Raw genomic sequence first — 23,338 nt, 5'->3', positions numbered from 1 at the left:
ACTAATCTCATGGGGTGACGTAAAATTTAAATTGGCAATTTCTCAACCCAAAAATCATGTCGATAAGCAAATTAAAAAAGATTTACAGTATTTTCCTGTTGGTCAACAAGACCTTCAAATAATTCTGTGCAAACTTGATTTTTCTTTACCTCTTCCTCAACACTTTGTTTATCCATCGTGTTTCAGTTTGTGATAATTATATATCTCCAGTAATGTGCAGCAGGACCACAGACACCCTGCAGGCAATCACACAGAAGGCAGTTTTGGACAGGTTTCCATTGCCTTCAAGTCCCCTATAAGTCAAGTCGGCTAAATGCCAGTTCCTTCACAAATATTTGACTGAATAACAAACCAAATTTACCCAAATTTGAAATTAAGTATTAATGTATAGGTATGGCACCTGTTATCCAGAATACTCGGGACCTGGGTTTTTCTTTAATTTGGATCTTCATACCTTAAGTCTACTAGAAAATCATATACATGTTTAATAAACCCAATAGGCTGCTTTTGCTTCCTATAAGGATTAATTATATCTTCGTTGGGATCACGTACAATATAATGTTATAATACACAAAAGCCATGAATATCCTGTAAATTATATCCTTATAAACGGTGAGTAGTGATGTCATCAGTTATAAACGGTGAGTAGTGATGTCATTTCTGTCACATGACTTACTAAAATTTGTGTATTATAATAAATAAAGTACCCCCAGTTGTAAAATATGAGGATATTAGAAGTTACCTCGGAGTTCCATGACCTGTATAAAAACACTCGGCCTTCGGCCTCGTGTTTTTATATGGTCATGAAACTCCTCGGTAACTAATAATATCCTTATATTTTACAAGAGGGGGTACTTTATTCACTATTTATTATTACAGAGTTTAAATGTTGAAAAAATTGGATTATTTAGATAAAATTAAGTCTATGGGAGATGGCCTTTCAGTAATTTTGAACTTTCTGGATAATCGGCTTATAAAATGTTTTTAGATTGCCTGGGCAACAAGTGGTTCTTTCCCTAATTTGACCACGTGCAAAACGGATCAGTTCTGGCTTATACAATTGATTGGGCCTCAGGATTTGATGCTAACAGTGCCTATGCAAGCCAAGCAGGTGAAGATCAAACCTATGCAGCCCTATTTCAACGGGAATTTTCAAATCTGCCAACGCATTTTTGGCCAGATATCCGTCGGTAAGGGCTCATATATGGGCAGGTAAACTGGCAACCTAGTCTGAAGGGGCAACATCAGCAGCTTAAATCAGCCCATGTATGGCCAGCTTTATACTGTTTCTGCTTCCCATTAAAGGTATATTTGTTAAAAGAAAACGAAAAATAACTTTGAATAATATGAAAGCTATAAAAGTTGCTAATTAAATGTCTCGGATTATTTAAAATTCTGGATTATTTGTATAAAATGAAGTTTATGGGAGAAGGCCTTTCTGTAAATTGGAGCTTTCTGGATAACGGGTTTCCCAATAACATGTAATGCTATCAAATGAAAATATTCACTTACACACATGTTCCATTAGTCTGAAATGTATCATTTCTTTAAAGGGGTTGTTCACCTTTAGATTAACATTTAGTATGATGTAGGGGGTGATATTCTGAGGCCATTATGTAATTGGTTTTATGCCTTTTTTATTTGTGGTTTTTGAGTAATTTCGTTTTTTTATTCAGCAGCTCTTCACTTTGCATTTTCAGAAGTACCCTAGCAACCATGCATGGATTTGAATAAGAGACTGGAATATGAACAGGAGAGGACCTAATTAGAAAGAGGTGTAATAAAAAGTAGCAGTAACAATATATTTTGTAGTCTTACAGAGCATTTGTTTTTTAGATGGGTCAGCGACCCTTATTTGAAAGCTGGAAAGAGTCAGAAGAAAAGGGCACATCATTTAAAAAAAAAAAACTATAAAAAGAAAACATTGAAGACCAATTGAAAAGTTACTCAGAATTGGTCATAATAAAAGTTAACTTAAAGGTGAACCAGCTCTTTAAAGCCTATCTTTATTTTTATGCCAACACACAGTCATCACTGGGGACAGAAAGCCTATAAAATCAACTACAGTTCAATAGTTAGTCAGGTGCGTTTCTGTTGAGACAACAGATAAGATATCCACATGCTACGGAGCTGATACACTGTAATAAAAATCAGTGCCTGAGCTCCAAAGTAATAAATAGAAGCAAAGGCATGAGAGAGCCCCTTCCGAAGGACCACAAACCCAACAATGTTTGCTTCAAAAAATCTTTCTTGTGCTTTATTTTAGAGCAATGGCTCTAAAATAAAATGGGATGATTTGGAAGATTTGCTGAATGAGTTAAAAAGCAGCGGATGGTTTATTGTGGAATAAAGCACTTTATCTGGCTCCATATTTGTGTAAATTCTCTCCCTTTTCATTTAGCGTTGAACAGACTGAGGTGGATAGTGACTACGGCAGCCTTAAATAGCCTGGGCTGTTTTAGTTTGGGGAATTTGCTTATTCTACATTTGCCAACCACAGACATTCTTTAGAGAACGGTCAGATGTGCACATCTGGATATATTACGCTGACTTTATGCAGATGCGTGCTGTACATGATACACGTATGTGCAGGGATATCCCATATGTTTACATTTAGCTTTGGGCACTATATCTGCATTGTGTACCTCTTGACCCTATTCATTTGATATTGCTATATGATGGGTGTTGCTGTTCAAGGAGAAGCAAAGGCAAACATTAACAAAGCTTTATCAGAAAGGTCTATATAAATACACCAGTAAACCCTCAAATTAATGGTCCTCTGTCAAAAGAAACACCACATTTCTTTCCTTCTATTGTGAACACATGGACTTCTGTATCAGACTTCCTGTTTTCAGCATAAACCTCCAGGGCTAGGACTTGAGCATGCTCAGTTTACTCCTCTCCCTTTCCCTCCTCCCTCCTTCCCTCTCTGCTGTAATCTGAGCACAGAGCTATGAGTGAGCAGGGAGAGACTCAGACAGGAAGTGATGTCACACCAAGCTAATACTGCAGCTGCTATCCTAAACAAACAGAGCTTCCAGAGCTGTTTACTCTGGTATGGTAAAGCCATATAAAAATAGTGTTATAGCTTGCACTATTGTGTCTAATCTATTGGCCATAAACTACTTGGGTAGCTTTCCTTCTCCTTTAAAAAGGAAACAATTCCCCTCTGTACATGTGCTCTGTTATTATAGGTATGGGACCTGGGGTTTTCCGGATAACGGATCTTTCTGGTATTTGGATTTTCATACCTTGTCTACTAGAAAATCATGTAAACATTAAATATACCCAATAGGCTGGTTTTGCTTCAGATAAGGATTATTTATATATTAGTAAGGATCATGTACAAGGTACTATTTTATTATTACAGAGAAAAAGGAAATCATTTTTAAACATTTGGATTATTTGGATAAAATGGAGTCTATGGGCATTTCCGTAATTTGAAGCTTTCAGGATCATGGGTTTCCGGATAACAGATGGCATATCTGATATTTGAAAGTATAATGAAATCCTTATCATACAATGCAAACAATACCACTAACTGGCATGTATAAAGTCTAAGTGTAAAGAAGTCAAAATAAAAAAAATCTCAAAGTAATAAGTAATGTAAACCCCATTCTAAGGGTTGCCTGCAATGATCATGAACAATTGAAGTTAACGCACGAAATGTGTCAGGCTGTTTGTGTCCTAATAAGTACTTTTTGGATTTGGCTGAACCCCTGAATCCTTCGTGAATAATTTAGCCGAAAACCGAACTGAATCCGAACCCTAGTTTGCATATGTAAATCAGGTAGGGGGAGGGGAAAAGAGAGCATGCAGCAAATGTTTTTTTTTTTTTTACTTCCTTGTTTTTTGACGAAAAGTCACATGATTTTAAGGATTCAGATAAGGGTCAGCCAAGCACAAGGATTCGGGCAAATCCGAATCCTGATGAAAAATGCAGAATACCAAACTGAACCCTGGATTTGGTGCGTCCCTACTTTCAGGCATGGGAAGTAATTTGTCCCAAAAATTCAAAGTTGATTTATGTGGGTGTTGGCATATGACCCATTGCCCATTATTATCCCCCAGATTGCTGAACATGTTTTTTTTAGTGATTAAGGGTAAGGCCACACTGGCGTCTTTGTGGCGATCAATCGCCCCAAACGCCTTCCCTCACTCTGCGCTGTCTAAAATGAAAAATCGCCGGCGCTAATCACACGCGGCGATTCCTTTTAGACGGCGTTTGGGGAGATTGGTTGCCGCAAAGACAAGGCGATTAGTCGCCAGGCGACCAAATCTACCCAAAACGCCCAGTGTGGCCTTACCCTTAGAGGAGGACTTCTTATCTCAGACTTACCCTTTAGTAGTGATTCAAACAAGGATCTCTCCCCATGTCTGTAATTGACTACAAGAAAGCAGAATGAAATATTTTGCAACTAAAAAGCTGTTGTTCACCTTTAAATTAACTTTTAGTATGATGTAGAGAGTGATATTCTGAAACGATTTAATTTTTTTCCTCATTTATGGTTTTTGAATTATTGAGCTTTTTATTCAGCTTTCTAGTTTATGACTTCTGTAATCTCGTTACTAGTGTCCAAATTGTGCTAGCAACCATGCACTGATATTGATTGGAGACTAATACAAATAGAAGAGAGCCTGGAGAGAAAGATGAATAATAAAAAGCAATAATAGTACATGTAGCCTTTTAGAGCATTTTGTTTATATGGGTGCCAGTGACCCTCATTTAAAAGTTGGAAAGAGTCAGTTGAAAAAGGCAAATACTTAAAAAAATAACTATAAAAAAAATGAAGGCCAGTTGAAAAGTTGTTTTGAATTAGCAAAAAAGTTAACCAAAAGGTGAACTGCCCCTTTAAAACATTCCACATAATAAGTCAGTTTGGCACATCATTTATAGCCCTAACTAATATAATTATACTTTCACTCTAGGTAGGTTGTTACAGCCTTTTGCCATTAGCGTTGCATTCTAAAATCCTGCTAACGTGATTTGCTGTAATTATGTATGATTTCTCACTGCCTCTTGTTGCTGGGAGAAATGTCTGCAGTAAAACAGCATGAGATTAGAGACAGGGCTAGTGTGTCTTTTCTTTTGCCAGGAAGGAAGTACAGAGCGTCTGAGGAAACATAACCCCAAATGCAAACACACGCTGGGAAGAATCGCATTCATAGCAAGTTTTAGGGGAAAGGTTTAATGGAAAATAAGGGAAAATTAAACCATATGAGGAGTGGCTGGAGTTATGACTAATGGGGAGTTTCTTCCTCTGACCCCTTGCTGCGTGGTGACGTTTAGTATTTTCTTGATTATTCCTAGCAGTTGGTCTTCATTATTTATATATTATCGTTTTGGAGTTATTTGCCTAGCTCTTTTGCCATTTTCCAGCTTTCAAATGGGGGGGGGGGTCACTTACCCCTATCTAAAAGCAAATGCTCTGTAAGGCTACACATGTATAGTTATTGCTACTTTTTATTACTCATCTTTATATTAAGGCCTCTCTTATTCATATTCCAGTCTCTTATTCAAATCCATGCATGGTCGCTAGGCTACGCTAGGCTAATTTGGACCCTAGCAACCAGAATTGCAAACTGCAGGGCTACTAAATAAAATGTTAAATAACTTATAAAAAGTGAAAACCAATTGCAAATTGTCTCAGAATATCACATTGCATACTCAAAGTTAATTTAAAGGTGAACAACAGGTGGAGGATTTTGCATTTTTTCTAACTTTATTTGGGGGGTGGGGGAGGGGACGGCTCCTTTATTTCTGGGGAACAATCTGAAAACAACTGAACTGAAAAGTGTTTGGAAGGTGAACAACCCCTTTAACCCTCTCAGTACAAGGCATGCCATTACATTTATATACCTAGAGGCAAGACACATTTCTCACATTCTTCTATTCACCTGTTACAACATGAATCATTTGAGCATCCCGGACATTACACTTGGAAGTCAAATGCACTATGTGGACACCTATGACTTTATTTTTAATTATGTAAAAAATGAAAATATAAAATCATGACAAATGTGATTATAAATTAAATAAATCAAGTTGAGCAAACTTGGGGTTTTTACATAGACACATGCATGAACTACCATACCAAGTACAGGGACAGGATAGGGGAAATGGGTAGTTCACCTTAAAGTCAATTGTTAGTACAGGTATGGGATCCATTATCCGGAAACCCGTTATCCAGAAAGCTCCAAATAACTGAAAGGCCTCCCCCCATACTACTTTTAGCAACTTTTCAGTTTTTCTTAATTTTTGTCATTTTTTAAATTAGTTATCTTTTTTCTGCCTTTTTTCCAGCTTGCAGATAGGCGTCACTGAGAGCAGAAAACTTGCTGCTGTGAGGTCACAATTTTATTGTTACGTTGTATTACAGGTATAGGATCCATTATGTGGAAAACCCGTTATCCAGAAAGCTCTGAATTACTCAAAGGCCGTCTCTGTTAGACTCCATTATATTAAAAATATAATCCAAATTTTCAACATTGATTCCCTTATTCTCTGTAATTATAAAACAGTAGCTTGTACTTGATCCAAACTAAGAAATAATTAATCCTTATTGGAAGCAAAACCAGCCTATTGGGTTTATTTAATGTTTATGTGATTTTCTAGTAGAATTAAGGTAACAAGATCCAAATTATGGAAAAATCCATTGTCCGGAAAACCCCAGGTCCCGAGCATTCTGGATAACAGGTCCCATAGTATAGTATGGTATACCATTTTTAGCAAGTTTTCAGTTTTTCTTAATTTTTGTAATCTTTTTAAATTCGTTTTCTTTTTTTCTGCTTTTTTTCCAGCTTGCAGATAGGGGTTACTGACCCAGCCAGCAGAAAACATGCTGCTGTGAGCTCACAATTTAATGTTTATATGATTTTCTAATAGACTTAGGGCATGAGAATCCAAGTTAGAGAAAGATCCGTTATCCGGAAAACCCCAGGTCCCGAGCATTCTGAATAACAGGTCCATATCTGTACTTATCTTTCTATTCATTCTCTCATGCCCTACACGCCCTGGTTGCTAGTGTGAAATTGAACTCTAGCAACCAGATAGCTGCTGAAATTTCAGAGTGGAGAACTGCTAAATAATTCAAAAATTAGGGCAAATTGTCTTAGAATATCAGTCTGCAACAGGCTAAATGTGAATTTAAAAGCAAACTGCCAGTTTAAGATGCATCTGCCATGTTAATATTTGACTGATGTCTGTGGCAAGAATTCCCACTTTGTTTGACAAATGAGTAATATATCTCCCATTCAGCTTGGATTGTTAGCTCATGTTGGTAGTGCTTTGCTGGGACATGCCCAGATAAGAATCCAGTGGAATGTACAAATAGGACCTTGCATTCACGGGAGCATTGTGTTTTCCTGAATATAACAGACTGGAAGCTTTTTATTCACTTTTGGGCTTCTTGTAGTCCTCGTAAGAAAAAAAAAATGGCACTTCAGTCACACGGGACAACCCTCCCATGGAAACTAATTGTTAAATAGTCTCCTGAGTGTGTCACATTGTCCCCATGGAGCAAGGCTCAATCCTCAGCAGGAAAGTAGATAAAATACATGGCTGCAAAATGCTTACAAGTGGCTTCCATAATTTGATAGGAGGTGTGGCTGGGCTCTGCTGGGTCAGCACTGATGCCTGTATATGCAGTTACATGCTTCACACCAGTCATGTCACCTATCGTTAAGCAAAATGTTTGAATCATAGCCAACTTAAAATGCCTGCCTTGGAACAACCTCTATTATTGCCTCCCATAGCCCTCTTGTTGTGTTACAATGCTATTACAAGAAACAAGCTGGGGCAAGCCAAGTAGGACCAGTTCCAACAGTGAATGAATAGCCTAGCAGACTCCATATTACAAATGGCAGCTGTGGGTTTATTCTGGAGATGCACCGAATCCACTATTTTGGATTCGGCCAAACCCCCGAATCTTTCGCAAAAGATTCGGCTGAATACCGAACCTTATCTTAATTTGCATAAGCAAATTAGCGGTAGGAAGGGGAAAACATTTTTAACTTCCTTGTTTTGTGGCTCCCTGACCCTTATTTGCCTATGTAAATTAGGATTCGGTTCAGCCTGGCAAAAGGATTCGGCCAAATGCGAATCCTGCTGAAAAAGGCTGGATTCTGTGCATCCCCAGTTTATTCCAATTGTTTGTTTCCAGATATCACAGATGGACTTCACTTTAGTACCTTGTTTATTTATATATATATATATATATATATATATATATATATATATATATATATATATATATATATATATATATATATATATATATATATATATATATATATATATATATATATACATACACCAAAGCACACCAAATCTTCAATCAGAAAAAAGGTTTATTTCAACATCACTCATGTGTCCAACGTTTCAGCCCACATTTGGGCCTTTATGTGGGCCGAAACGTTGGACAAATGAGTGATGTTGAAATAAACCTTTTTTCTGATTGAAGATTTGGTGTGCTGGTCCATTTTGAACATTGTATACTCCGATGGACCAAGCACCCACTTTCGACTAACAAGGAAGGAGTGCAGGTACTTTGTGAATTTCTATCTATCTATCTATCTATCTATCTATATATAGATATAGATATAAATAGGCTGTCCTATGGATATCAAAGTGGGCCGCATACAGGCTAAAGCTGGCCATACACTTGAAGATCCACTCGTTTGGTGAGCGGATCTCTCCCCTGATTTGCCCACCTTGAGCTGGGTGATATCTGACTGATCTGTTTGTTGGACCCTAGGGCCCAGTTATCGGATCAGAACGAAGGAGATACAGGTGATTGGAGTGAGGATCAGAACAATGAGCAGATTCAGTCCTTGCTCCAACTGGATTGGTTGGGGAAGTCTATACAGACTCAGTCTGTCGGCAGCTTTTATCGGCCTGTATATGGCCACCATTACTGTTTACTGTAATAAGGGACTAGTTGTCTACTAGGCCACTTTGCAAATTGGAAAAGAAGAACATCATTGTTCCTTAAATGCAGAAGTGCCTAACATGTTCTTCATGGTTGACTAAAGTAGAAAGATGAGAAAAGCCAACCAGCTTTGATGTGCACTCCATGTCTTGATTTAAATATGGCTCATAAATTAGTCCCTAGGGCCCACAGTCGGATCAGCCCGATATCGCCCACCTCAAGGTGGCGATGTCATGTAAATGGATGGCCACCTTAAAGGGGTGGTTCACCTTCCAACACTTTTTTCAGTTCAGTTGGTTTCAGATAGTTCACCAGAAATAACGACTTTTTTTCCAATTAACTTCTATTTTCTGTGTGTGACTGCTTTTCTAATATTGAAGTGTAAAGTTTAATTTTTCACCTTCTAAAGCAGTAGTAATGTGCGGGCCGACCCGATACCCGCGGGTCGGGAGGGTTCGGGCAGACCCTGCACGCTCTTTTCTGGGTCCAAATGGCGGCTTTTGACTTCCGGGTTAAGTTTTTATAGACGCGCACCTCTTGCCCTGCCCCTTTTGTGACATCATTGGTGGGATGGGGGCGGGTGGACGGCGGTCGGGTTGCGGGTTGGGAAAAGCCTGACCTACACATCACTATAATGCAGCCCTGGGAAGGGGGGTGGCAAACTCTGTAAACTGTTCTAAATTGATACATTTAGTTGATACATTTCTTATCTTTGTCCCTGCTGAGCAGAATCTCTGTTTCATTACAGACAGCTGTTAGAATTGATACAATAGTTACTAATACTCCAGAGATGCTGCTGAGAAATGTATCAACTAAATGTTGCAAATTGTAACAGTTTAGAGTCTGCGCCTGAATTACTGAGCTGTCAGACTCAAACACCAGCTACACAGACATTACGCTTTAAATGTAGATTTTGTAAAACCGTAAAAAAATAATAAAAAAAAAAAAAAAGTCTTTATTTCTGGTGAACAATCTGAAAACAATTGAACTGAAAAAAGTGTTTGGAAGGTGAACATCCTCATTTAAAGCATAATAAGCTTGTGCTGCTTTTGTCGTTAGCAGTTGCCGGTGAAACAAGGGTTTCCGTGTGAAATCTATGCAGTAGCCGTGTCTCTTCTGCTCTTTGTGCTGTAGCTGAGCATGACTCAATAGGAAGTCAAACCACAATTTTGTGAAGTCTATATATGGTAAATAGCTGCTGTGTGCCGAATACTTTCTGCCTACTAGCTAGCTAGCTTGTGTAGCTCTGAATACGATGGCTATCTAGTCAGCTATCTGTAAATAGGAACAAATGTTAATGATCTATATTACATGTAATTATACCTGCGCTGCGCAGAATGTTCCACTGGAAAACAAAGGCAGACGTGTGTTTTTCTGCTCAACGATATTATATGCTACAGAAAATTAATATATAGAAACTGAAAGTTTGCTTTATGGTTTTATAAATAAGGGGCAGATTTATTGAGGGTCAAAGTGAATATTCTAATTAGAATTTCCTCTTTTTTTTTTGTCAGGACTCTCAAATTGTGAATTAACCAAACTCGATTCGAGCTTTAATTCGAATTTCAAGATTTATCATGCTCTGGCTCTTTATGAACTCGAAATTCGACTATTCGCCACCTAAAACCTTCCGAATTTAGAATTTACGGGAGTTCAAAACTCACTAGAATTCAAATTGATTGATAAATGTGCCTCTATGGGGAAGATCTATCAAGGGTCGAATTTCTAATTAAAAAAACGTTGAAATTCGAATTAAAACAGACTGTATTTTTAAAAAATTAGTTTTTCCCCCCCGGGTGAATAGGCCGCTTTTGTTCGAATTGAATCGAAGTAACAGTGCATTTGATCGAATTAGATTCAAAGTATTTAAAAAAAAAAAAAACCTTACATTTTTCAAAGTCCACCAATTGGTTCTAGGAGGTCCCTCATAGGCTAAAACAGCAATTAGGCAGGTTTTAGATGGCGAATGGTTGAAGTTTTAAAGAGACAGTACATGATAAATTTCGATATTCAATTTTTTTTCAAATTGAATTTGGACTATTCCCTAATCGAAGTACACAAACAATAACGCAAAATTCTAATTATTTTCATTTGAATTTTCACTTCAACCTTTGATAAATCTGCCCCTAAGTGTTAAAACAACTCACCCCTTTTATTTAGTCCTAAAATCCACATCTTTTAGACTGTGCCTGTTTTTGTAGAAAGCTGTACTCCGCTTGAATGAGCTGCCAAAAAACTGGCAATGAAGAGACCCTATCATGGACCCAATCATGGAGCAAAACTAAAATATCTTAACCCCTCCCCATCCCCTGATTTAATTGTCATCACAAGTTTAGTTTGCTGCATTATAAATACAGGTATGGGACCTGTTATCCAGATTCCAGAATGCTTGTCACCCGGGGTTTTTCAGATTTCTTTAATTTGGAACTCCATACATTAGGTCTACTTAAAATTAATGTAAGTATTAAATAAAACGAATAGGATTGTTTTACCTCTAATAAAGATTAGGTACAGGTATGGTATCTGGAAACGCATTATCCAGAATGCTCCAAATTAAGGAAAGTGCATCTCCCATAGACTTCATTATAATCAAATAAATGTTTAAAACTGATTTCTTTTTTCTCTGTAATAATAAAACAAAACCTTGTACTTGATCCCAACTAAGATATAATTAATCCTTATTGGAAGCAAAACCAGCCTATTGGGTTTATTTAACGTTTAAATTATTTTCTAATAGACTTAAGGTATGAAGATCCAAATTACAGAAAGATCCGTTATCCGGAAAACACCAGCTCTCATGCATTCTGGATAACAGGTCCCATATCTTAGTTGGGATCAAATACAAGGTACTGTTTCTATATTAAAGAGAAAAAGAAAAACAATTTTAAAAATCAGAATTATGTATTTGATCAAAATGGAGTCTGTTGCAGACTGCCTTTCCCCTAATTTTGAGCTTTCCAGAAAACTGGTTTCTGGATAAGGGATCCCATGCCTTATCTAGGCTTTGAGGCTCCATCCATCAGTTTTGTACATGTGCCCCAAAAAAACATCAGCCACATGGGGAGATTGAAGCTGCTCTATATTTGGTTCTTGCCAAGTAGATAATTATATTGCTAGTATACAGCCCTGTCCCTTCATCCTTTGTTGTTACTGTTTCGTCCATTATGCAGGGGCATTATCAGTGCACAAGCAATCTAATTATCTACCTCACAAGGACCAAACATGGAGGTACAAGCAGGCAGCTACCCTCAGTTTTCCTGGCTTCAACTAGACAATATCACTTGAAATGGTCTTTTTAGTTGATGGACAAATCGTACATTTAAACTTATGTTTCGAGATAATCTTGGTCTCACGATAATATCTATGGCCAGCTCAAGAAATGACAAAACCCATAGATTTTTCATGATTTAATCAATAGGCTAAAAGTATTTTCAGCACAAGCTCTAGTCATTGAATTTATGTTTCACAAGGTAATCTGCCCCTTTAAAGGGATACTGTCATGAGAAAACAGTTTTTTTTTTTTTTCAAAACATATCAGTTAATAGTGCTGCTCCAGCAGAATCCAATTCTTAAAAGAGCAAATAGATTTTTTTTTTATATTTAATTTTGAAATTTGACATGGGGCTAGACATATTGTCAGTTTCCCATCTGCCCCAGTCATGTGACTTGTGCCTGCACTTAAGGATGGAACTACTTTCTGGCAGGCGGTTATTTCTCCTACTTAATGTAACTGAATGTGTCTCAGTAGGACTTGGCTTTTACTATTGAGTGCTGTTCTTAGATCTACCAGGGAGCTGTTATCTTGTGTTAGGGAGCTGTTATCTGGTTACATTACCATTGTTCTGTTGTTAGGCTGCTGGGGGGAGGGGTGATTTTACTCCAACGTGCAGTACAGCAGTAAAGAGTGACTGAAGTTTATTAAAGCACAAGTCACATGACTGGGGGCAGCTGGGAAACTGACTATGTTTAACCCCATGTCCAATTTCAAAATTGAATATAAAAAATCTGTTTGCTCTTTTGAAAAATGTATTTCAATGCAGAATTCTGCTGGAGTAGCACTATTAACTGATGTGTTTTGAAAAAAACATGTTTTCACATGACAGAATCCTTTAAGTTATGTTTCCCTAAGCATTTATAGTGAACCCTACTTATAAATAGTTTTTGCTTGTATATTCCCTATACTTCTTGGATGTTCATGGTAGGACCCTGCAAATGTATTTGTTTGTTTGTACCTTGTAATGGACTTTCTACTTTTTTTTTTTATGTATTAGTTTGTGAAATGTGGATATGCCGGCTCCAACTTTCCAGAGCACATCTTCCCAGCTTTGGTGGGACGACCTGTGATCCGATCTACTGCCAAAGTGGGAAACATTGAGATTAAGGTAACTTTATGCTATTTTCCTTTCCCTCCTAGCACCTGTTATGTTCATAAGCAACCGTTGTTTTAGCTATCTGCTCTATATAAATCTGAGATTGCTTCAAAGCATCCTTAATGGCTATTTACTTTTTTTTAGATTTCATAATAATGACCGTTTTGCCATTGCAATATGACAAATATATAATCATAGAGCCCTCTGCTATTGTGACTGGACAAGAGCTAGAGAGAATGCCAAAAGCCGTATTTACTGAAGCAAAAAGCATCTTTCTTCTTGGCTCCATCTCTGGTCACACTGAAGCAACTCCACATTTGGTCCTTGCAAGGTAAATCATTTGATACCAGTGCACAGATAACCCCCTGCATAATGGGGGTCCTGCACAGAACCAATTTGTTAAACCCGACCCGCATTCTTACCCGATTGGACCTGCAACCCGACTTGCAAGTACCTTATCCCCAACCCGATCCGATGACCCGCTGCAGGACTCTAGCTCCTGTTAACAAAACAGTCACAACAAAAGGGGAAAAGAGGCAGATGTATACTGGTAATGTAATTAAACTACCTTGGAAGAACCAAACATGGAGTAGCTTCAAGCAGGTCTGTGGAGTTGGTAAATAAATCCTCCGACTCCTTAGTTCATGGTACCTGCGACTCCTCTGTTTTTAAAGGATCAGTAACACCAAAAACAGAAAGTATATCAAAGTAATTAAAATTAGGGATGCACCCAATCCACTATTTTGGATTCGGCCGAATCCTTCGCGAAAGATTATGCCGAATACCGTTCCGAATCCTAGTTTGCATATGCAAATTAGGGGTGGAACACTTTTTTAATTCCTTGTAGTCACAAGATTTCCCTCCCCACCCCTAATCTGCATATGCAAAATAGGATTCGGTTTGGCTTAGCAGAAGGATTTGGCCGAATCCGAATCTTGCTGAAAAAGCCTGAATCCCGAACCAAATCCTGGATTCGCTGCATCCCTAATCAAAATATAATGTACTGTTGCTCTGCACTAGTAAAACTAACATGTTTGCTTCAGAATGACGACTAAAGTTTATATAAAGAAGTTGCTGTGTAACCATGGGGGCAGCCATTCAAGCTGGAAAAAAGGAGGAAAGGCACAGGTTACACAGCACATAACAGAAAAAACACCATTGTATTGGACAGAGCTTATCTGTTATGTGCTGTGTAACCTGTGCCGTTTCTCCTTGTTTCCAGCTTGAATGGCTGCATCCATGGCTTGCTTATATAAACTATAGTATTCTTTCTGAAGCAAACACACCGCTTATACGTTGTAAGCAATATTGCAAGAGGCTGAAAAAGGAAATGACAGAGAAGTAGGCAGCAGCACTATGTATTCATTCATTTACAGTAATTTCAGTTGGAGAAATCCTCAATTGCTGTAGATAGCAGCCACCAAAACCCGGTTGAAGGTCTTGACATTAAATTCAATTCCATGTCCATTATTACAGGCACTCTTGTGCTTACGTTCCCTACATTGTCATATATGGCAACATCCTCAGCATATACAGACACGCTCTTAGCTTAGTTCTTGCTTACTAATACAGGTATGGGATCCGTTATCCAGAAACCAGATATCCTGATAGCTCTGAATTACGAGAAGGTCGTCTCCCATAGACTCCATTTTATCCAAATGTTTTTACATTTTTACAAACGATTCCCTTTTTCGCTGAAAACAAAATAATAGTCTGTACTTGATCCCAACTAAGATATAATTAATCCTTAGTGGAAGCAAAACCAGCCTATTGGGTTTGTTTAATGTTTACATGATTTTCTAGTAGACTTAAGGTATGAAGATCCAAATTACTGAAAGATCCGTTATTCGGAAAGCTCTAGGTCCCGAGCATTCTGGATAACAGGTCCCATACTTGTTCTCACATTCGGAAATCATATATACCCCGTTAGAAATGATCCTGGGCTCAATTATAATCACACACAAGTGCTTTCTGCTAAATATACCGGTAATTAGTTTTAAAAATATAATGAAATATTGAATATGCCAGTCTGTAAACAGCTGCACTGGCTGAGACGGCTCAAGCAAAATCTGAATTTCTGTTCTGTCGAAGTGATTGTGCCATGAGCCATTTTAGTGTAAGCTTGCATTCTACTGACAGCATTCCTTTGCCTTCTTTTTCCTCAAATATTGACTCCTTATCAAGTAGGATAAGAAAAAGATGGTAAGTGGGGCCTTTTTGGGCCTTTGCATTTGATGCTTGGTGATGACATTGGTCATATTTGTGCATTGTTTTGGTTCGATGATGCATAACCTCATATCTAACTGAAAGGTTTGGGTGTTTTATCTTGTAGTTCTACCTGTTCCTGCACGCCTGGGAATAGAGGGCAGCATGTTATGTTATTAATTTGCACACAATTCAAACTATCTCACCGTTTAGGACAATGCACTTTATTTTAAGGGGTTGTTCACCTTTTGAGATAACATTTAGTACTCTGTTGAGAGCGATATTCTAAAAAAATTGCAATTGGTTTTCATTTTATATTATTTAAGGTTTTTGAGTTATTTAGCTTTTTATTCAGCAGCTCTCCGGTTCGCAAGGTGAGCAATCGGGTTGCTAGGGTCCAAATGACCCTAGCAACCATGCATTGATTTGAATAAGAGACTGGACTATGTATAGGTGACGCCCTGAATAGAAAGAGGAGTAAGCAAAGGGAGCAATACATTTGTAGTTTTTCAGATGGGGTCCGTGATCCCCATTTGAAAGCTGGGAGAGGGCTAATAATGAAAAAAATATAAAAATAAATAATGAAGACCAATTGCAAAGTTGCTTAGAACTGGCCATTCTGCAACATACTAAAAGTTAACTTGAAGGTGAACCATCTCTTTAAAGTTCAGTGTAGAAATAAAAACTGGGTAAGTAGGCTTTGCAAAAAATGTTTCTTAATATTGTTAGTTAGCCAAAAATGTAATGTATAAAGGCTGGAGTGACTGGATGTCTAATAGTTCTAATAGCCAGAAGACTACTTCCTGCTTTTCAGCTCTCTAACTCTGAGTTAGTCAGCGACTTTAAGGAGGGTCACAAGTAGAGTTGCCACCCGGTCGGTATTTTACCAGCATAGCCGGTAAAACACCTGCCAAGGCCGGGGCCGGTATTACAAATTTACCGGCAATACAGTTGCGGCACGTCGCGTAGCTCTGCCCCCTTTTTACGTCACAGACCGCCCCTTTTTTGTGCCTGCCCCCCATTGGCCGGTAATCTTTTTGAGTAAAGGTAACAACCCTAGTCACAAGGGACATAACTGCTCAGTGAGTTTGCAATTGATCCTCCACATTCAGCTCAGATTCAAAAGCAAACAGTTATGACTTATGTGCCCCCGTCAATTCACTGATTTGTTACTGCCTGGTAACCAATCAGTGGAAAGAGAGCTGAAAAGCAGGAAGTAGTGTTCTGGCTATTATGTTAGACATCCAGTCACTCCAGCCTTTATACATTACATTTTTGGCTAACTAACAAATTGTTTTTGAGTTATTTAGCTTTTTATTCAGCAGCTCTCCATTTTGGAATTTCAGCAGTCTGGTTGCTATGGTTTAAATGACCCTAGCAACCTTGCTTTGATTTGAATAATAGACTGGCATATGAATAGGAGAGGGCCTGAATAGGAAGATGAGTTATAACAAGTAGCAATAAAAATGAATGTGTATCTTTACAGGGCATTTGTTTTTAGATGGGGTCAGTGACCCCCATTTGACAGCTGGAAAGAGTCGGAAGAAAAAGGCAAATCATTAAAAAGCTATAAAAAAAATAACAATGAAGACCAGTTGAAAATTTGCTTATAATTGACAATTCTATAACATACTAGGTGAACAACCTATTTAACAGACCGGAAGAACTGACTTCTGCTACATTGTTCTAAAAGGGTGTTTCACCTTTAAGTATCTTATGGAATGGCCGGTTCTAAGAAACTTTTCAATTGGTCTTCTTTCTTTATGTTTTACAGTTTTTTTAATTATTTGCATTATTCTCACGACTCTCTACAGCTTTAAAATGGGGGTCACTGACCCCATCTGAGAAACACACGCTCTGTAAAGCTACAAATAATTATTGTTAGTGCTACTTTTAATTACCCATTTTTCTATCCAGGCCTCTCCTATTCATATTCCAGTCTCTTATTCAAATCAGTGCATGGTTGCTAGGGTACTAAACTGGAGAGCTGCTGAATAAAAAGCTAAATAACTACAAATAATAAAAAATGAAAATCAATTGCAAATTGTCTCAGAATATCACTCCCTACATCATACTAAACGTTTACTCAAAGGTGAACAACCCCCTGAAGAGTCAGAAATGCTCTCTCCATAGCAAGGGCCACTCACTTTGCTGTTATTCTGATTTTCTATGTATAAAGATGCAGTTACTGCGGAGATCTTATGGCATCTGTCAGTACCAGCGAGTTCCCCTGTTAGCGCTAAGACAAATCTGCCAGTGAATGTCTGTTCCATGAGTCCGCAGAGCCTTGTTACTTACACAACGACAGGCACTTTACATAAAACAATTACATGTGACGCCTACAGCTTCTTGCTGCTCGCAATTGTGTGTCGGCAATCGTAGGCGTGATTTTCAACAATTTACTGCTGCTGAAATTATGTTCTTGGTTCATTAATACGCATGGATTTTTCTGCAATACCTAATATTGTGTAAAGGGCCCATTTACTTAGCTCGAGTGAAGAAATAGAATAATAAAAAACTTCGAATTTCGAATGTTTTTTTGGCTACTTCGACCATCGAATTGGCTACTTCGACTTTCGACTTCGACTGGGGAAGGTCCCCATAGGCTTTGCTAGCTTTTTTAGGTCGAAGAAATATCGTTCGATTGATGGATTACAATCCTTCGAAGGATTTAATCGTTGTTTTTCGTTTGATCGAACGAATTACAGTAGATCCTTCGACTTCGATATTCAAAGTCGAAGGATTTCAATTCAGCAGCCGAATATCGAGGGTTAATTAACCCTCGATATTCGACCATAAGTAAATTTGCCCCTAAATGTTACTAATATGTTTGACCGTGTATTTGGAACGATATGTGTTAAACTGAGCATAATGCACATTTCACTATACACAGTGGCTGGTTTGAGGGTTAAGAGAACGACATCTCTAATATGCAATCCTTTGTGAAGTTCAGCTGCTGCTATTTAGAGAAATGTGCTCATTTTGTGTTAAACCAGAGCTTAAAATATCACCATTTTCCACCCACGTTGATCTGTTGAACAGTTTGCAATGTAAAGGAGCAGGAGGGACTGGGATCTAAGCAAATGCACGATGATACCGAAGACCTGACCAAGGAAAAGAGGATTTCTAGGAGGTTGATATGAGGTTTTATAGGGTAGAATGATGGGATAAATGGCCTAATCTGTTACACTGACTTTTAAAGGAACAGTAAAACCAAAAAATGAAAGTGTTTTTAAAATAATGAAAATTTCATTTAGTGTTGGCCTGCACTGGTAAAACGGATGTGTTTGCTTCAGAAACACTACTATAGTTCATATAAACAAGCTGCCTGGAAATAGCTGGAATCCAGCTAAAACCTGTCGAGCTCATGTAGGAGTCAATGGCAGAGGTCCCTTGTACCATTTGATGTGTTAATAGCCTTCATGATGTTCCAGTTTTTTCCAAAGGCTATTTATTGCCAGAAAACTCTTGTCAATTAGAGTGACTTAAGGTTTTTTTTTCACCTAAAACTCTATTAATTAGAGATTTTTAAGTTTCACAACTCGAACTTGCAGAATCGAGATTTTTCCATCCGAGTTTTTATTCTTAAATAAGATACCATTCAAGTTGTGAGTTCATTCAAGGTATAAAGAAACATTCGACTTTTGATAACCTTCTCAGTCTGTTAATAGCCAGTTCTTTGCAACTTTTAACTAGTCTTTGTTTTAAGTTTTTTTGTTTTTTTTTTAATATTTGCTGTCTTATTTTGTCTCCAAGCTTTCGAACGGGGGTCACTGACCCTGGCAGTCCTTAATCTTGTCCTGTAAGGCTGCAGTTTTATTATTGTCATTTTTATTTTTCTTCTTTCTTTTCAGGTCTCTCCTATTCATATTCTATTCTAGCATTCAAATCAGTGCCTAGTTGCTAGGGGACACTGGCAACAAGATAGCTGCTGAACAAAAAGCTAAAACACTTAAAAACCACAAGTAAAAAATAAAGCACAGTATAAATTGTTGCATTATATTTGTCTTTGCATTATACTAAAAGTTTATTTAAAGGTTTGATATCCCCTAACCCTGGAACACACACAGTCATGCCACTCTGAATTGTTACCATTTACTGATTGACTGTGGGTGCCGTAAGGATTGCTCACTGTTTCAGTTCTAGTAGTTGATAAAGTTGCTAATGCATCAGATTGATCTACTATTATGTTAGAGACACACGCTCAGATTCAGGGAGATTTAGTCGCCCAGCGATAAATCGCCTATTCATCGGGGCGACTAATCTCCCCGAACTGCCTCGGGATGGCACTCTGAGCGCTTCGTTTTCCGAAGTCGCCCAAAGTTTCCTCGTCAGGCAACTTCGAAAACAAATCGCACCGATTGTCATCCTATCAGTGATTTACATTCTAGCCGACGGGTGGCAGTTCCGGGAGATTAGTCGCCCCGAAGAAGAGGAGATTTGTCGCTGGGTGACTAATCTCCTCGAATCTGAACGTGTGTCTCTGCCCTTAGGGTGGTGGCAGACAGGGAGATTAGTCTCCCAGCGACTAATCTCCCCAAATGCCTTCCCACCTGCAAGAATAGTAATCGCCGGCTGGACGGCATACGAATCGCTTCGGATTTCCGAAAGTCGTCTGAAGTTTCCTCGTGAGGCGACTTTGCAAATCCAAAGCAATTCGTATGCCATGCCGCCGGCGATTCGTATTCTAGCTGACGGGAAGGCATTTGGGGAGATTAGTCGCCCGCAGTAGAGAAGATTTGTCGCTAAACTCCCCCCGTCTGCCACCACCCTTAAAGATTACAATTAAAAGAAGTACGATGCAAATATAAACCTGCCACTATCTGAAATACTCCGAATAACATGACAAGCTTTTGTCCTCTTCATGGGCTAAGTAATTTCATGTTTAATGATTGCTTAATGTTTACATTTTTTTAGGATCTAATGGTCGGAGATGAAGCCAGCGAGTTGCGCTCCATGCTGGAAGTGAACTACCCAATGGAGAATGGGATAGTGCGGAATTGGGATGATATGAAGCACCTTTGGGATTACACGTTTGGCCCAGAAAAACTGAACATAGACACAAGAGACTGTAAAATCCTTCTTACAGAGCCCCCCATGAATCCAACTAAAAACCGTGAAAAGATTGTTGAGGTATGTTACCGTCATATGGATTGAACGCATAAGTGCTGAGGGATATAAACTTTCTGTTTAATGGAGAAGGAAAGGTATAATCCCTGGGGGTGCCAAAATGGATGGCAACCCCTAGTGTTTTTAATCACTTACCTGAGACCCAGATTCACTAAAAATTGCACTGCCCTCTACACCCTACATCTGCATGCTTCTGTAGGAAATCATTCTTTGCCATCGTCTTCCATTTCTTTCTTTTTTCTTGTGTGCAGTAAAGTGAACAGATGAACTCAGAAGCAAAAAACAAGTGTTTCACTCTACTGTGCATGTGTAGTGGTTTATTGCCAGACAGTGCGACAAAAGCTCCCTCACTTTTGTTGTTTGATGGGCATGGAGCAAGCTTACTGTTAATACATACAGTGGAATGCTTCCTAAAAACTATACGTGGAATATCCATAGGGTTGCTATGGCTGCATCCACTAAGGGTGTTGTTGTTTAATATGTAAGTGTGTTTATTGGTCGATTGATCGGTTCGGTATTCGGCCAAATCTTTCACAAAGGATTCGGGGATTTGGCTGAATCCCAAATAGTGGATTCGGTGCATCCCTAATAATAAATAAGGTTGGTAACTAATATAAAAAGAAAGGTTGGTAATTAATATGAATAAACACCCATTCAATTGTATGATGTATATCAGCAGTATAATAACACAACCATTAATGTTCTGTTTACAGGTAATGTTTGAGACCTACCAATTCTCCGGTGTTTATGTGGCAATACAGGCTGTACTCACATTATATGCACAAGGTGGGTCATTTCTTCAGTTTTGTCTGTTTGTTTGAAAAATTTCCGTATGTCCCCCCCCCCACTCCCATTTTGTTTAGTTGAGCCCTAGATAACATGTAAATCAGACTCACTAATTAGCCACTTTGTACCCTAGAAAGGCTGCAGTGTTTACTTTCAATTCTCTCTTCTAGAGCTGTGGAAGTGTAATTATAGTATGTAAAAAGTTATGAAATTATGTAACCCACCACCATTACATGTGTCATTTAGGCCTGAAGTGTGTAACTGATTTACCTGGGAAATGGGAATTCCCTGGATAATCTGTTAAATGACCACAATGCAGAATCGTGCACAGTTTATGCACGATGATGATATTTATGCAATTCTTTTGGGAAAGTGATATGGATGGCTAGTTAGCCTGAGAGAGCAATGCCGGTAACACATTCATAGGAGTAAGGGTAGGACTACACGGACGTTTTCAGCGTGATCCGACGTGCTGCGACAAAACGCCGGCATCAAATCGGATGCGACATAAACAAGGTTAGTAAATGCATTGTCGGATGAAGTCGCAGCGTTGATCCAAAGCTGCGTCTGCATCCTATAGTCGCCGCTTCGGATCGATGTTGCGACTTCATCCGACATTTCTATCTCTTACCTTATTAACATCGCATGCGATTGGACGCCGGCGTTTTGTCGCAGCACGTCGGATTGTGCCGAAAATGTCAGTGTAGTCCTACCCTTAGAGTAAAAAAAATAAAAATTAGGCTGTCACCTCTTAATATTTTTATTAGATAAATACAAAGGTAATATAAAATAGTCATACTCACAGTGAATTCTCTGCATTACTCCAATAATTAACAAACTTCACTTACTGGTTATAGTGTTGCAACAAATTACAGGCCAAGTAATATAATAGTGTTCCCCCCCACCACCCCAAAAAAAAGGGGCAAAAAAACATTACTTTGCTTCCTTTAACTAAAATACTGATGACTCAAGTATTCAGCTTAGTTGCAAGCATGTGTGTATCCAGCGCTCTTGTGAAACATATAGTGAATAAAGTTCCCCCTCTCGTATGATATAAGGACCATCCATGACCATATAAAGGGCTGAAGGCCGAGTGTTTTTATACAGGTCATGGAACTCCGAGGGGACTTCTAATATCCTCATACACAGGGTGTACCCATACATTGACTATATAATTTACAGTATATTCATGGCTCTTGTGTATTATAATTTTATAAATATTACTTTGGGCATAGTCAAAGTTAATTGTTGGTTGCTAGATGCCTTTATTGCAGGCATGTGGTTAAAGGGGACCTGTCACTAGGGTTGCCACCTTTTCTGGGAAAAAAATACTGGCCTTTCTATATATTTATCTTTTTTCCCTATAAATAACATTGGGATCAACCAGCATTTTTAACCCTACCTGTCACTCAAAGAAATCATTTTAATCTATTTTGCTTATTTAGCAAAATAAACTTTACTTGAACTATATAAATGATTTAAATCTTGCTTGCCGCCAGCCTTGGAATTCACCACTGCAACAAGCATGCAGCAGCCATTTTGTGGACACTGTAATTAAGACAAGCATTGTAACACCTCAAAATCTTGTTAAAGCCCCAGAATGACAGAACTGATGCCCATGCCTTGTACAATTATAGACTGAGGCACAATTTTAGACTGTGAACAGGGAACAGGGAGGGGCAATGTGAGAAGTGCAGCAACATGTAGGAAATGCAGAATGGAAAGTGAAAGTAATTGCGTGCCTTGGGGCAGACAATATATGATTGACACCTGGTATCTTTAAATACATTATATAAATATGGATGTTTTAATGATAAAAAAAAAATTGGGTTGCACGTCTAATTTGGAAAGGACTTTTCCTAAAAAGCGTTTTATGTTTGGGTGACAGGTCCACTATAGGAATAGCCTCTGTTCATG

General features: G+C 38.4%; 1 protein-coding gene across 1 annotated transcript in view; it reads left to right on the top strand.

Annotated features, from left to right (window-relative positions):
• actr2.L (ARP2 actin-related protein 2 homolog L homeolog) overlaps positions 1 to 23,338 on the top strand; it is a 33,294-nt gene that overhangs the window by 1,783 nt on the left and 8,173 nt on the right. The window contains 3 exon segments of the mRNA NM_001091847.1: positions 13,202 to 13,312; positions 20,423 to 20,638; positions 21,349 to 21,421. Coding sequence (NP_001085316.1) covers positions 13,202 to 13,312; positions 20,423 to 20,638; positions 21,349 to 21,421 — 400 coding nt within the window.

This window comes from Xenopus laevis, chromosome 5L (assembly GCF_017654675.1).
Source record: "Xenopus laevis strain J_2021 chromosome 5L, Xenopus_laevis_v10.1, whole genome shotgun sequence".
Taxonomy (NCBI): Eukaryota; Metazoa; Chordata; class Amphibia; order Anura; family Pipidae; genus Xenopus; species Xenopus laevis.
This window is presented reverse-complemented; position numbering and strand designations above follow the sequence as displayed.